This window comes from Lepisma saccharinum, chromosome 7 (genome assembly GCF_977018435.1).
Source record: "Lepisma saccharinum chromosome 7, izLepSacc3.1, whole genome shotgun sequence".
NCBI lineage: Eukaryota > Metazoa > Arthropoda > Insecta > Zygentoma > Lepismatidae > Lepisma > Lepisma saccharinum.
In genome coordinates, this window is record NC_139235.1 from 60,395,139 (window position 1) to 60,412,278 (window position 17,140).

General features: G+C 38.0%; 1 protein-coding gene across 1 annotated transcript in view; it reads right to left on the reverse strand.

The window, feature by feature from the left end:
* The window catches only part of LOC145989867 (chaoptin), an 838,754-nt gene that overhangs the window by 71,586 nt on the left and 750,028 nt on the right, over positions 1-17,140 (reverse strand). Inside the window, exon 5 of the mRNA XM_083125332.1 lies at positions 13,358-13,468. Within this exon, the coding sequence (XP_082981458.1) occupies positions 13,358-13,468 (111 nt within the window). The remainder of the gene's footprint in view (positions 1-13,357; positions 13,469-17,140) is intronic.

Sequence of the window (17,140 nt, forward strand, 5' to 3'; positions counted from 1 at the left end):
CTCTCCGCCTATTAACGTTGTTCCTTCAAATATGAACAGAATCGGACTGAGAACAATGGAAGTATCCGGCAACAGCGCGTCGCTACCAGAGCGGGTGGTTCCACGCCGGTTGCTAGCGCGTCCCGACATTTTTGTAATAATATCTGGACATGAATACAAATTATGTACTTCTAAATTACCCTTCTACACTCACCTATCTCCTCATCCCTTTTAGGCACAAATAATTTCCTAAGGATCTTATTTTCAAATACTCTCAATTTATGTTCCTGTTTGAATGTAAGGGACTAAGTTTCGCATTCATATAATATTACGGGGTGTAAGGGGTGACCTTCCACGTAGTACACCCAAATGTCAACCTCACTTCCACGTTAGTACACCCTGGACTGAAGACTAACGAAGCTCTGGCGACTGGCCCCATGGCCAGTATAATTTTGTTTGTATTGTCCTGTTGTCCTTATGTGTGCTGAGTGCCCGTTTACAGCCTCAGCTAATAACAGAAGTCAGAACATTTTAAGATTTTTAATTATGTAACGTTAGTGTTGTTGTTTGTAATGATAAGAGGCTGGCCCCCGTATAATGTGACGGGAGCAAAATAGCCTAAGTGCTGATGCTCCCACAATTTTAAAATCAAATCAAATCATATAATATTACAGGCAAAATTACTGTTTTGTATAGTATTTTAACTTATAGTTTCATAGATATTAAACGAGAAGACACAAGTTTATGAAGACAAAAGTAACACGCATTTCCTGAATGAAGCCTGCTTTTTATTTCGTCTTTAATACCATTTTCATTTGTTAGTATTCGTACTCCTAAGTACTTGAATTTTGAAACTTAACATTATCTTCCCATAGTAGTGGCAGAAATTGTTCATTAATCAATGGTTGATTGATTTATTGATTTGCTTAATTTGATCTTCCCATAATAGTGGCAGAAATTGTTCATTAATCAATGATTGATTGATTGATTGATTTGCTTCATTTGACATAGCTTTTCTGCCACTTTTGGCTAATCTGCGAAGATGAGGATGAGTAATAATATGATGAAATTGATGCATGGAGACTCACAAACATCCATGCCAGGACGGGATTCGAACCCGGGACTCCTGGCGTCGTAGTGTAATATGTATTAATCAATGGTTTCCTCTTTGCTTCTCTAGTGACACGCAAGCATTTTTCATATCACGCATTCAATATTTTAAAATTGATCCATGTAACCAGCGCAGTGAGCATAGCAGTTCAAGAGTCTCCCATAGGAAGTAAGTTCGAGATAGGACCCCAAGATCATTGCTTTTGGGTAAGCACAAAACAGTTTCTACCTTACTACGTCTATAGTCTTAATGACAGTATAGGAAATTGCTGTAACCAAATTTTATTCTCTTGCATATTAATAGTGCCCCTCTGACCGTTACAATCTCTTACTTTTTTGATACAATAAAGGTTGGGAAACTCGCTTTATATAGGACTAAGGGGTTAGCAATGCTAATGTCGGAAGAACCAGTCCTGCTATCTAGACCATGGTGCTGTAGTATAGATGTCAGATGTAACTCTATTCCTCGCTTGCAAAATAATCTGAATCAGATTGTGTGCTAGAAGTTAGTCGTTCGTTTATCTTTTGGGAAGTGTTACGTCACACGTCATGTGACCGAGGGAAGGTAAGTCTCTCGCGTTGTACGCAGGGCTCTCTCTTATTCTATCAGCTGTTGGGTTTACTTCGCGCTATTCTACATAGTACTGGTGGAATCGGTGTTTTCTGAAGTGATCGTTTCTGTACTGGTAGTATTAATAATATAATTAAGTTTAAGTTAAAGATTCATTTATTCATATTACATGCGTTATTTAATTATTTTTGTTTGCGCACTATTTGTTTATTTGGTGTTTACTACTATCAATACTCGGATGGTTATTTCCGATATATCCGATATCTACAAATCATACCCCTCAGCGTTCGATTAGATTTAGAATTTCCCCCTAGCAAATTGCTGATAAATATTTTCAAATTAAAAATAAGACCTCAAAACAAGATAAGAATCGCAATCTGATTCAGGTACACGTGTTTTTGGCCTGTATAAAGTTTGTATTTATAATTACAATTATTAATGTTAGTCAGATTTATATATATGTCATACAATTGATGAATTGAAATGTAGTTAGGAAATTTCCTGTTGAAAATATTTAAAATGTTCTATATAATCAAAAGTTCTGTTTGTTGAGTTTCATTAGTAAACTATTAAAATAACATTTATTTCTCGTACGTCCCACAAAAGGCCTCTAACTCTGCTAAAATATTATATAATATTAAGGTAGGTAAATTGTCAAGCCTTAGCATATATAATTGTAGAGGGGACTCCTGTTAGTAGACCAAATCTAAAATATATGTGATAATACTGAGGATGGTAACACAGGACAGCTTCAAAGCAACACATGACACACAGCCTAGGCTTCACTGAATATATATATGGCACATTTCAGCCTTACACTTGTACACTTGCCGAAACCAATAGACGATCCACGCGTGTACACGAGAGCGATTTTGCACAACTAAGGCGAGTTGCCCTTCTGGCATAATGAGTCTCTGACCATGACCATTTGTGTACGTTGCATTGACTCTCAGCAGGGAATAAAAGGCAATACGAAAACGGAGAGATAGCAAAGATCATCAAAGAATAAAGATATCACGTTAGACAGAAAAAGAGCGAGAAGAAAGTTTGACAAAAAGTTAGAGTTCCTTTTGCCCAATTTCGTCGTCGTTCCCATTTGTTTTACAAAGAGACGCTAGGGTGCTCGCAGATCGAAGAAATGCGTGGATTCAGCATCGCTTTACACCCCGACCATTTTCTTCTCTCTTTACCCTACACGCTCACCCAACCCATCACCCGGCAATTTGCATAGAAATGCCCTTCATTTGAAAATTTGCCAGAGTTGCAGTAGCACCAACTCGTTTTCTGTTTTCCCCCCTTATTATTTCTTTCTACCCTTACATATTTCTTCCTGCTCTAGTTTTCTGTAGTGCTTGACGTGTTTCTTTCGTGCTGGTTATATGTCGTCTGCAGGCAATCGACCTGCAGTGTTGCAGACTCCTTGGGAATTTACCAACAACTGAGCACCAGTTTAGCTTTCCGTATTGTATTTTGTTTAGTTATTTCGCACTGTTTCTCTAACCTTGTCTTTTAATTGTGAGAATAGCCGATGAATTTTTTGAGATGTACCTTCCGTTCGAGATCGTGTGGGGCCCTCCCCACCCCCCCACCCCCACATACACACACACACCAGTGAGCATGGGGCAACTTCACCTTATCTTTAACTGTCATTATATCCTAATCCAATTATTCTTATTTTGGGGGCCTTCCTGATGGCTAAATGGTAACGTCATCGCATTGTAATCAAGGGGTCCCGGGTTCGATACCTGGTGGAGGCACAAGTGGTTCGGATCCCACTTTAAACTGTAGGTCCAGTCCCGATTAGCCTTATTGTGTATAGTGTGCAATTAAAATTTAAAAAAAATATATCATTCCTATTTTGAGTCACTGGACTAAATGTTTAACAATGTAAACACTATAGCTCCATGGTAACTATCACTGGTTTCTAAATTACATCTGACTCTGCTAATAATAAACAACAAAATAGCTTTCTTTGTCAACACACACACACACACACACACATGTATGCGTATTTGACTTTGTGAAAGCTACCTGAACTTTATTTCTCGGACACTTTCACGCTTTACATGAACCTCCTTGGTGGTTAGCACAGTACGGTACGATGCCAAGATTCCCGGGTTCGAATCCCAGACCTTGTCATGGGCGTTGTTTGAGAGTTTCCCTTCATCAGTTTTATCATATCATCACTTATTCTCATCGTCGCGATTAGCCAAAACGTGGTAGAAAAAGGAGGGAAAAGAAACAAAATCAATCAACATTCACCCTTTACACAAAATCATGAGTAACGAAATTATTACATACCCTTTTGTTTTTATCGCGTTCCATCTCTGTTTTCGTTACCTCTTTTCTTTCTCTGTTCATTCATCTGTAACATGACTGCCCCTTCTCATACCTCCAAGATCGATAGGTGTTCTCAGCTTTTTCCACTCTATCGTTCGACTTAAGAGTGAGACACCTATCCAAGAGGGATCTGCTCGAAAATTTACATATAAATATTCCAGAAGCACGTAGATACATTGCAGAAATGAAATTTCTTCACAAGGTCATAAATGGTAACTTGAGATGTAGCAAGCATCCCAATTCATGAACTCTTCGTCAGAGTGCGTAGACATAAAATACGGAGCAAGGAAACTTTCCATTTTTCAACTCCCAGACTCTCACTCGTTCAACGTTCTTTAATCCATAGCCTACCGAACCAGTTGAACAATTTTCTCAAACGGAATAGATATTTTCAGCATTTATTACACTTCTATCACCAACCTACAAAAATTATACATAAGTAATATTATTGTGAAACTAAGCTCTGTTTATCTTGATAGTGTTTTGTTTTTTATTATTGTTGTTTCTTTCCTGTTTAAAATGACTTATGCTGTACTGGAAACTTCAAATAAATAAACATTTCTATCTTTCGTTGTTTCTCTTAATCTCCCCCTCCCCTCTTCTGCAGAGAGAGAAATAATAATTTTACTCTTTAATGAATTTGTTAAATTTTCAATGTGTTGATTCATTTAGTTCATTTTACTTCGCTTTTCTGCCACATTTGACTAATCACGAACATCGAGATGATTGATGATGTGATGAAATTAAGGCCGGGATTCGAACTCTGGAATTTTTAATATGTGAATTATACCCTAGCGGACGTGCCTTCTCTTTGTAAACAACCTCCTAACAAGGAGTTCGTTTCTAAAAATTATTTTCCCGTTTCACTGAATCTCTCTGTGCACTGTAACGTTGCTTTGTAACTCTTTGTCCACGTTTCTCATTCTACGAGAAAACCTGCTTTAACGGCAGAAACGAATTTCCTTTCATTGAGACCCAAATGACCGTTCGTCACGCTCTTGGTCCAAGCAGGAGATGCAGCTTCCTTCAATGTTTTCCGGTCTCATTCATCAACGGCCCCCACACCCTCTTCTCCATCTCCGAACGCTCTTATTTGTCACCGACGGAAAATAGGGCAATTAATTCCGCCGTCCGCCGCTAGGGAGCTCTCCGGCGCTGGCCGCAACTTGAGGCTAGGCAACAACAATGCTGACACGCAAAACAACAATGGGATCCATAACAATGGAGGTGTGAGGGGCAGAATGGGGAACCTGGATGGTGGGAAAGACCTCCGCATCCTCTCTATGGCGCGAGGGAGTTGCTTTATCTCAAAAGACGGGGGAAGCAACCGTCTGCTTCTGCCACGGCAAAGGCTGAGTTGTGGGACGCTTCAAGCCGAATCGCGTTTCTGCGTTTGAAGACGAAAGCATTGGACGTTTCCTCTGCTGCTTGTGGTTTCAAACAGGTTACAATTGTGAAAAGGACACAGCGCACTCCCGCCCCTGAGGAAATGCGAAGGTGCTGCCAAGAGTCCCAAGTTGGAGGTCGATATGTAGAAGTAACCAGAATGTTTCCAATACCTCGAATGTCTGGCATTGTTCTTGTTGAATTTGTGCAGTTGGCGTTACTCGAGATACGCACCCGAATCTGCAAAGAACTCGTTATAGGATTACGTCCCAAGCACGTACAAAGCTATGAACTAGAGAATACTTGCTAGTTTTACAAAACACGTCACTCCCTTTCCTACCTAAAACAAATGGTTACGGTTAGGTTTCTATTAATGCTAGCCGACCATAGACGGAGTGGTTAGCACCATGGCTTAAAGAGAGCAGTTTTTTGCAACAATGAAAGCAAACCACACGAAGATTCACGTGAATGCTCTAGAAGGAATTCTAAGCAGATGCAATTCTTGAAAAATTGGAATACAGTGGAACCTTCATAGCTCGAACCTCAACATCTCGAATTCCTTGATAAGTCGAATTTTTTGTAATCCCCTTCAATTATCCATAACACTCAATACTAATTTTACATCAACAACTCGAATAAATCCTTGATAACACGAATTTTTTGTACAGTTTATGGATGCCGTTCGAGCTCAATAACTCGAAGTTAGAAAATGAAACACGTCTATGAGTCGATGTTAAATTGTAATCACCTCTATAACTCGAAGTTTTAGACGCACGGACCTCAATAAGTCCAAGTGTAGGGTGCGTACGTACAATGTCAGGTGATCAACAATCATGTCGGGACTTGAACTCCCCCAGTTCAGAAGGGTCAGTAAACGTTAGACCTCTATAACTCGAAGTCGGCGATTTTGGCCCTCAATAACTCGAACCTTGGTAAGTCGAAATCCTTGATACCTCAATTTTCTTCTTTTTCCCCTCAAGTTCGAGTTATTAAGGTTCCACTGTATCATCGTCTTTTTTCCAAAGAAGAGAAAAATTCAAAAACAGATACCCTGGCGTCGGCCGAGCCTTACCCGGGCCTCCCCGATGGCGCAGTGGTAGCGTTGTTGACTTGTAATCAAGGACTGGAGGCACATGGAACAGTGGTTCGGATCCCACTTTAAACTGTAGGTCCAGTCCCGATTAGCCTTACTGTGCATAAAGTGGACTTAAAACAACAAATCAATCCAATCCAATCTCTCTCTCTCTCTCTCTCTCTCTCTCTCTCTCTCTCTCTCCCTATCTAGTCAAATATTTCAATTGGGAATCTGACATTTTCGTCGGACAATTTCGTGCCAGGACATTTTCGTGTCGGACATTTTGGTGCCAAGACATTTTGATGCCAGGACATTTTGGTACTAGGACATTTTCGTGTCGGACAATTTGGTGCCAAGACATTTTCGTGCCAGGACGTTTTGGTACTAGGACATTTTCGTGTCCGACATTTTGGTGCCAAGACATTTTTGTGCCAGGACGTTTTGGTCCTTGGACATTTTGGTGACAGGACATTTTGGATCTATGACATTTTCGTGTCGGATATTTTGGTTCTATGACATTTTCGTGTCGTACATTTTGGTTCTAGGACATTTTCGTGTCGGACATTTCCGTGCCAGAACATTTTGGTGCCAGGAGATTTTGGTGCCAGGACGTTTTGGTGCTAGGTCGTTTTGATGTCAGGACGTTTTGGTGCTATACACTATGGTGCCTGAGCATTTTGCTGCTTAACATTTCGTGCCTTATCTTTACAAACCCTACAAGGACAGATTTTTTTAATGTTTCAAAAGAGTACGAATATTAGGTCATTTTCAGAAGTCGAAATCCCCACTTTCACGAGAATCCTCGTTTTAACGAGTTAAAAAATAGGTGTAATGGAGTTGAAGGAATGTTACATAAGGTTTAAAATGACATAAAAGAGAGTAATGGTTGACAATAAGTATTAATAAGAACATCTTCACTTTCACGAGAAAGAAGGAAGACATTCCACCTACTTGTTTGCCATCATATGTTTACCATATGTCTGCCATCAAGACGTATAATGCTGAAAGAACCGAGCTCTCCATCTGCACATTGATTGCATGCAGCTGATAAAATCAAGTCGGTGCAACTTTAAATGTCCCATCCGCAAACCATCTTGAAGAATTCTTGTTAAGTTATACCCAAATACATGGTGAGGCAGAAAAACGTGATGATTATTTTTTTCTTTTTCATTTTTCTCATTTTGTACATTTATCATTTTTGTGTGTATGCATGTAATTTGGTTATGTACTCTATTTTTGTACTTTCTAGGGTAAGTGTGACTACATAAAATACCTCATCGAATGAAAAATGGAGCATACATGTTCTGAACTTGGGTTCAATCTCTTAATATTCTAAGAAGAGACATACCTTATTAACATGTTAGGCAGGTCTATTACGATTCTTATAGTAGCCTCTCGCGTCCAATGTTCCAATCACGAAGACTTCGAATGTTCTTATTTCGGGTACGTCTGTGTAACATTCCGTGGTCTTATCACTTACTTCATCTAATCGTCGTTGCAATGGGTAGAAAGAGATGTTAGATAACTACATTATCACAAAACAAATACAATTGTTTGTTATAACTCTTCGGGCCTCCCCGATGGCATAGTGATAACGCGGAAGCCTTGTGATCAAGGTGTCCCGGGTTCGATTCCCGGTGGAAGCATATTTTACAGAGGTTACAATTTCACTTTAAACTGCAGGCTCGGTCCAGATTGCCCTATCCGAGCGTAAAAGCGGACTTAAAAATAAGATTTTGAACTTGTGTTGGAACTTTCCCATGAGCGTACGTGCAAAAAGAACAACGTTTGCAACACTGAAATGGACATATGTGCGATGATGTCCTCAGCGGAAATAGCTTCGACCGAAAGTCGTTGAATGTTGCGGCGGCTTCTCGATAAGATGGTTTCGTTTCAGCTCTTGGGTTTGAGGATTCCTGCGGGTCTCCAGGTCTTATCCCGATGGAAGCCACCTGGACTGTGCCCCAACAAGGGCGTTTGGAGAATAATTCCACCGCGAAGGACTGAGCCACTTTCAACAATTGTTGTTGGTTTGAGATTTTTTTAAGTCCACATTATGTACAGTTAGGCTAATCTGGAATGGACGTGCAGTTTAAAGAGGAATTCGAACCACTATGTCCCTGCGCCGGCACCAACAAGTGACTCCTAGATTACAAGGCGACGACGTTACCACTACGCCATCGGGGAAGCCCACACTGTTGTTCGTGAACAAGGAAGAATCATGCAAGAAATTTTGCATTTCTCTTATTTATTATTGCTTTTATTTTAGTTTTGGCTTATCGCGACAATGAGGATGAGCAATAACTAGATTATATTGACGTTCCATGTACAGACCGGGACTCCAACCGGGTAGCTTTGTTATCGAGGTGAAAGGCGACCACTTAACGTCATAGTGTGACTTGGACTTGGAACATACTTGTCTGCTGGGAGAGGAGAAACAGTGTCTTCTCAGCAGGCCGACCACGGTGAGCCTCTGCAGAGCACTCGATTTAGACTTGTTCTGGGGCGTCGGTTGGCGCAAAAGTCATCATCCTATTTGAACTGGCGTTTATGTTGATATCTTGCTGTTTATATCAGTAGTGTTTTATCAGTTAAATACGAGTAGAAGATACTCACGAAATTTATTGTTTGCTAAAATGAATAAATGTGCCCCACAAGAACGTGGAAAAATTTGACAATTTTGCGTGACACCTTTCCGGACAGATTAATATCCCGTTTTGGTGATTTGTCATGTCCGGCCAGGTCCCCCGATTTGACCTCTCCAGATTTTTCCTTTGGGGATATTTGAAGTCATTGGTTTATGTGAATAAGCCAGAGACATTTCAGCAAACCAAAGGACAATATTCAGCATGAAATTGAAAACATTTCCCCGCAGATTTCCAACACCATCGGAAACGCAATAAAAAGAGCCCAAAATTTGCATCAATTCGAATGGTGGTCATTTATTGGATGTTATCTTTAAACATTGAGGACATAAAACTTACAAGTAACAATGAAAGTTTAACACAAAAACCTACTTTGTTTAATTTAAAACCCAAGCAATAGGCTGAGAAAATCAGGTGATGACTTTTGCGCCACCTTGTATTATAACAAATGCGTTTATCGTTTTGAGAAGAGCGTGGCTAACTAAGTCTAAGAAAATTGTTAGTTTCTTCTTACCTTTTTAATGTGTTCTGTATGTTCTGCCCAGTCCCCTTTACAACCTGCACTTATAAACTTTGTTGAGGGACTCTTTCCACCCCTTTCTAACTGTAAGGTAAGGTATATAGATGAAAGAGTAGTATTCCTCGTATTGGCTACATGTGCCGACGCACCCAAAAATTATGTCATTCATTTATAGCAAGGGACAGAAAGCGACGCATCCGAAGCAGAAAGGAACGAAAATTCAAAAGTAGAACAAAATATATTATATAAATTTTGATAATAATGTAAAGAAGAGGCCATCTATTACGTGCATACGAATCGAAAAGTTCCTCTTCGCCCCGGGAGAGAAGTCTGCAAGGAGATCAGCCTAGCGGAAAAATCATCGGAGACATTTTGGTTTTTTCCTGAAGATTTCTGTTCCGAAGGTGGCAAAACTTTCCCGATTCCCGCTTCCGTCTATATTATTCCGATTCAGTCGGGCGAAGGAGTTTCCACGACAATTCGCATCCAATCAGGAAGTTATCGCACGGAAATTTTGTGGCGGCAGAATCCGAAATGGAAGAACGGGGGAAGTTCTGAGAACAAGGCCTCTCTTTCTCCGGGGGCGGCGAAGGGAGCGGGGGTGAATAAGAATGAGCGAGGGCTGGAGCTAGGCGATCCTGTAAATCAGGGCGTTCTCCTCGCTTGTTTCGGTTTCCACGGTCGTAGTCTTTAAGGACAAAAATAGGGCGGTCGTAGAAGGGAGAAATGGGGCGAGAAGGACACGAGGTGTGGCAGCTGCACTTTCTTTCTCTTGCCTCAACACACAAACGTTGTAAACACCGCAATGGAAGAAATACGCCTATCTTTCGTAGCCGATATTTAAGTCACGTCATTAGTAGAGGAAAGTTATGCAATTTTTGTGCCATTTGAAAAACTAATTGCAACAGAAATGTGCACAATGCATCGTTTTGAGATATTATAATATTTACCATGAGGAAGTGTATGCTGACGAAAAAAACAGTTCAGATTGCCATCACCAGGTGGCATTGATGCTCTGCAGTAACAACTAGTAATTTGAGTTTTTGTCGGTAGTAATTTGAGTAATGTTGAGTATTCGCCCAGTCAACGTCAATGAAGCTTCCGAAGCATTCAATGGTCTCACTAAGCGTTTCTCGGGATAATGTTTACTGTGCATCAGATTTCAGCGCCACATTTTAACATGGTGAAATGCATGCACTGAGCATGCCCATGCGATACGGTGCACGCTATGGAGGGAAATGCCGAGTAAGGGCGTTGTAACTTGCTCTTCATTCTGTTCCAAGTGTCTATGTCGCTTGTCACTTAGGTATGAAAGCAGCCTTGGAAATAAACTTTCAAATGTTTTCAGAGTAGAGAATGAAGCGGTAAAGTATTTATTCCAAGGTTGCTAAAGGTCCAGGAGTTGCAAATAAATTCAATTCTCGTCCTGGAGAGAAAATCAGCAAGTGGAAAGGGTTCTAGATCGTAAAAAACCTGTTTATACTTAAAGTATTTCAATTCGATCCAGGAACCTTTTCCTGGATGAATTTAAATACGGTCAGGAACCTTTTTGTTTCGGATGAATTTAAATACGGTCAAGGAACCTTTTTGTTTCGGATGAATTTAAGTACGGTCAAGGAACCTTTTTATTTCGGATGAATTTAAATACGGACAAGAAAGCTTTTTATTTCGGATGAATTTAAATACGGTCAAGGAACCTTTTTATTTCGGATGAATTTAAATACGGTCAAGGAACCTTTTTATTTCGGATGAATTTAAATACGGACAAGAAAGCTTTTTATTTCGGATGAATTTAAGTACGGTCAAGGAACCTTTTTATTTCGGATGAATTTAAATACGGACAAGAAAGCTTTTTATTTCGGATGAATTTAAATACGGTCAAGGAACCTTTTTATTTCGGATGAATTTAAATACGGTCAGGAACCTTTTTGTTTCGGATGAATTTAAATACGGTCAAGGAACCTTTTTATTTCGGATGAATTTAAATACGGTCAAGGAACCTTTTTATTTCGGATGAATTTAAATACGGTCAAGGAACCTTTTTATTTCGGATGAATTTAAATACGGTCAAGGAACCTTTTTATTTCGGATGAATTTAAGTACGGTCAAGGAACCTTTTTATTTCGGATGAATTTAAATACGGACAAGAAAGCTTTTTATTTCGGATGAATTTAAGTACGGTCAAGGAACCTTTTTATTTCGGATGAATTTAAATACGGACAAGAAAGCTTTTTATTTCGGATGAATTTAAGTACGGTCAAGGAACCTTTTTATTTCGGATGAATTTAAATACGGACAAGAAAGCTTTTTATTTCGGATGAATTTAAATACGGTCAAGGAACCTTTTTATTTCGGATGAATTTAAATACGGACAAGAAAGCTTTTTATTTCGGATGAATTTAAATACGGTCAAGGAACCTTTTTATTTCGGATGAATTTAAATACGGTCAAGGAACCTTTTTATTTCGGATGAATTTAAATACGGTCAAGGAACCTTTTTATTTCGGATGAATTTAAGTACGGTCAAGGAACCTTTTTATTTCGGATGAATTTAAATACGGTCAAGGAACCTTTTTATTTCGGATGAATTTAAATACGGTCAAGGAACCTTTTTATTTCGGATGAATTTAAATACGGTCAAGGAACCTTTTTATTTCGGATGAATTTAAATACGGTCAAGGAACCTTTTTATTTCGGATGAATTTAAATACGGTCAAGGAACCTTTTTATTTCGGATGAATTTAAGTACGGTCAAGGAACCTTTTTATTTCGGATGAATTTAAATACGGTCAAGGAACCTTTTTATTTCGGATGAATTTAAATACGGTCAGGAACCTTTTTGTTTCGGATGAATTTAAATACGGTCAAGGAACCTTTTTATTTCGGATGAATTTAAATACGGTCAAGGAACCTTTTTATTTCGGATGAATTTAAATACGGTCAAGGAACCTTTTTATTTCGGATGAATTTAAATACGGTCAAGGAACCTTTTTATTTCGGATGAATTTAAGTACGGTCAAGGAACCTTTTTATTTCGGATGAATTTAAATACGGACAAGAAAGCTTTTTATTTCGGATGAATTTAAGTACGGTCAAGGAACCTTTTTATTTCGGATGAATTTAAATACGGACAAGAAAGCTTTTTATTTCGGATGAATTTAAGTACGGTCAAGGAACCTTTTTATTTCGGATGAATTTAAATACGGTCAAGGAACCTTTTTATTTCGGATGAATTTAAATACGGTCAAGGAACCTTTTTATTTCGGATGAATTTAAGTACGGTCAAGGAACCTTTTTATTTCGGATGAATTTAAATACGGACAAGAAAGCTTTTTATTTCGGATGAATTTAAATACGGTCAAGGAACCTTTTTATTTCGGATGAATTTAAATACGGTCAAGGAACCTTTTTGTTTCGGATGAATTTAAATACGGTCAAGGAACCTTTTTATTTCGGATGAATTTAAATACGTTCAAGGAACCTTTTTATTTCGGATGAATTTAAATACGGTCAGGAACCTTTTCCCGCATGAATTTAAATCTGGTTCAAGTTTCGTATTTAAAATAGAATAATACGCAACTTCGACCGATTTTAAATTGTGCGAGAAAAAGCGTTCCGGACCTGTTGCGAAACCCATGAGAATGTATGATTTCCTGGACTTATATCAACTCTGATTTATTCAACATGAACTATTCTTACAACTACAGAATAGGCAAAATGTCTGCACTTACCTGTGCAAATTCAACCAGTCCAAAGCCCGCAGTGGTCGAAGGGCCTCGAAGGGAATTTGGTCCAGCTCATTGTAGCTCAGATCCAAGGATTTTAAGGCAGTTGGCATGGAACTGGAAAAAATAAGACAACCTCACTTATTTGAGAGAAGAAATAAATTCTAACCCAAGACAATGTCTGGAATTAGTTACACTAACAGACTATCTAAACTGTCAAAATACTTATTTTGATAATAAAGGTACTCACGTTTTCCGCGAAATTGTTTTAAGTAATTTTCTATTAATTTCTGTAGACAATGTCACCATCCTTGTTGCTTGGCGCGTTTCTGCTGTTTTTTCCTAAATCGCCGCTAGGTGTGCTGTTGTCGCCTGTACGTGTTGTCTGCTGTTGACCGGTGTTAATTGCTGCAGTAAGGGAAACCAAGTATTCTGTGCCTGACCACTGTCTATGTTGAGTTCATAGTTGTGGTGCATGATGGCGTGTGTTTCTTTGTATGTGTTTGTGTACATGTCAAATACAAAGCACACACTCTCATAGACACAAAAATCAGGTGGCTTTCTCTTTTCAACTGAACTTTCACCTAACATATTTACTTCCATATAGAATGTGGTTGGGCTTTATTTCTCACGGTCTTTTTCCTTCATTTTTCTTCCTTCTCCTCTCATCTTTCTCTCTTGTCCTTTCCGCTCTTTCTAACATCTTCTTCCATTCTTTGTTTAACTTCAGTCCCCCATTCCAGTTCATTGTGTCTTCTTCACCTTTCTTCTCTAATAAATTCTTAATACATTTTTGTATAACACTTTTTATATTACAGCCCTATTGACTAAGTTTACATAACTCTAACAGCAATGTTGCAAATTTCTCACTACTACAGCTATATAAATATTAGATATATAAATAACTATGACTAAACATTAATATTATAAATCGCATCGTTTCCTTCATGGGCGCTTATGCATCAAGCATTGATTGGATAATATAAGTGTCTCACTGGGAAATTTTTATCGAATAACATATGCGTCACTGATATTATCACGTATTCTCATAATAAGCAGTCTATATTTTTATATACTTCTGTAACAAAACATGGAATAAGTGTACGAAAAATTTCAAGTTTGTTTGTGTACTTTTGTCTAGTGTGGATTGTAAATTTGGAAGATATCTGAAGAATAGACTCAGCTATACACTTTCATGATTCTTACACAATAGTGAAGAATTGTCAAAATAAGTATCAGCAAGTGGCAATTATAGAGTCAAATTGTAAGGTATTTCGTGCCACATATAATGCCATTTATATTTACTTGCACTAGCGCATATAGATGAAAAAAACTAAATACAAGTGGAATTTTTATGCAATTATGCTTTTACTTTGCATTCTGAAGCATTATTTTTAAATCCTTAGTTAAGACATACCTATGAAGTAGTGAGTTGAATGTTATTTATCATTAATCATCAATGACAAATTGTAATAACTAAAAGCAATTCTCTAATGTGAATGCGTTCTATTCATCTGTCAGTACAGTGGACAACTCTATTGTTCATTTACTTTGAATATTAGAATCTCAATCATGAATTTTAGCTATTCATGTCAATCAAGCTTGACCTCTTTATTCACTTATTTTTTGAGTTCGTTAATTTCAATCAATTTGTGCCATATTATTACTAGTATCGCCGACTCTCCGATAAAATATAACAATTTCAACTGACATAGTGGATAAGAAAAAAAATCTTTGGTGGCATGATAGTAATTTTACATTTATATTAGAAGCACTAAACTGGCAGGTGTAGTAAACGTATATATTTATAACATTAATATATCCTGAATTGTATTTTTATAACTATCCTTAATTTTTCATAAATTAAGAAGTTATTAAGTATTGTTCTAAAACCATATAATTGTGGTTGTGGTCAGCTCGTATACTTTGTTCATAATCTTGTTTGAAGGTCTGATATAGTGATTCAAAATTTTTAACTGCAATAGCCGATTTATAATAAATGAAAATCCATCACACAATACTAATGACAAAACGATTATAGTTCAAGAAAAAATTTGCTACGACGGTCTCGGAATACTCAGGCTTTTAAGAAAGGAATGATTATTTTATGTATCGAGACAGCAATGATGGTTTTGGTGTAGAACTGATCACAGAACATGAGAATATTCTAAGTTCGAGGCATCCATTTTGGAATACCGTTACACCCAAAGCTCTAGTTACTAGTCTTCCGCGTCGGTTAGTAGATTCGCATCTGGCTCAGACCGTACCCACATTTTTATACACCATTGTTTCATCTTACTTTGTATTTTAACCCACAAATGTCTTCCCCCATATTTAACCATCTCGCCGATCTGTATATTTCAACTACTACCATATTACAACCTTGATGCATAATGTGGATTTTTCCTCATGCAGATCAATACTGTCAATTAATTGACACGTAACTGCTCAATCTGTCACATGACACGATCTTCACATATCGCAATCAGGCATTAACAGCTTGTATTAATAGAGGACGTCCGAATAGCATCAATACCTACGTGAGTACTCTGCTCGTGACTGGCAACGTAGTCTCAATAGAATCGAAAACCAATTGTGGTACCACTTCGTAAAGCTCAAAAGCAAGAACATCTGATGTACACATTTCAACGTTATACAGGGTGATTCAGAATTCCTATTACACACTTCTAGGGGTTGTAGAGGGGACTTACTAGATCAAGTTTTGAAGGAACGCATGTCCGGAAACTTACCGTTTTTGTACTACACAGTTGACAAGATCACATAATTTCACACCTCCGGCTTTATCTGCGTCACTACAAGAGCTGCTACAGGTGAATAGGTCGCGGTGGACCAACTCCTTTTTTGCAACGAACTTCAGGGTCGCCACATCGAGCAGCTCTTGTAGCGACTTGGTCATCATCTTGAGTTTCTGGTTATAGGGTAAGTCATATGCAGATGATATGATTCAGAGATCCCAGGTTCGAACCCTGAGCAAAAAACGGGCATTTGTTCCATAATCAATTTCATCTGTGCATCATTTATAATTTTCGTCACGATTAATCAAAACAAGTGGAAAACAGCATGAAATATCCGAAATTGAAAGATTGAGAGACGATTATTGAAGATCGAAGTAGATGCGGTATTATGCAAAGTATTTCCAAAGTCAAAATATTAAATATGAAATTGTGGCATATTGTGTTGAAGGGAGCCATGTTTGTTCCATGGTCTCTGAGTATGAACGGATAGTGAGGATTTTAACGAGAAACTCACTTACCTGAAAGGGGAGAGGGTTGCCAGGCGCACACTTTTTTTACCATTAAAATCCAAGAAACCAGTTTGTTATTAAATCACTGCTTCTTGGGTTGATTATACATGTGAAGTTATTTATTAATTATAACAATTATAGAAATTACCATCATTATAGTAAGAAATAATAACTATTATTTCATGACTGTTGCACACATATTTTACCATTCATTAAAAGTCACCAATATCAATTTTATATCGATTATTTTTGTTCATGGAGGTGTAGTTGTTCATTAATTAGAATAATTTCAAAAATTACCATCAATACCAACCAATTGTACATTCTCACTGGCATGAGTGTTTCTAATGACACGCGTCCGATACGTCCAACTAGTGCATTTTGCCTCCTATTTACATTACATATATGTTCTTATGAACAAAAGTAATACAAAAATATTGTGAACAGCTTAGGGGACAATGTAATTTATTTTCAATTTTTTATAAAAAAAAATTAACAGTTGAAAAATCTAAAAAATAGAGGTG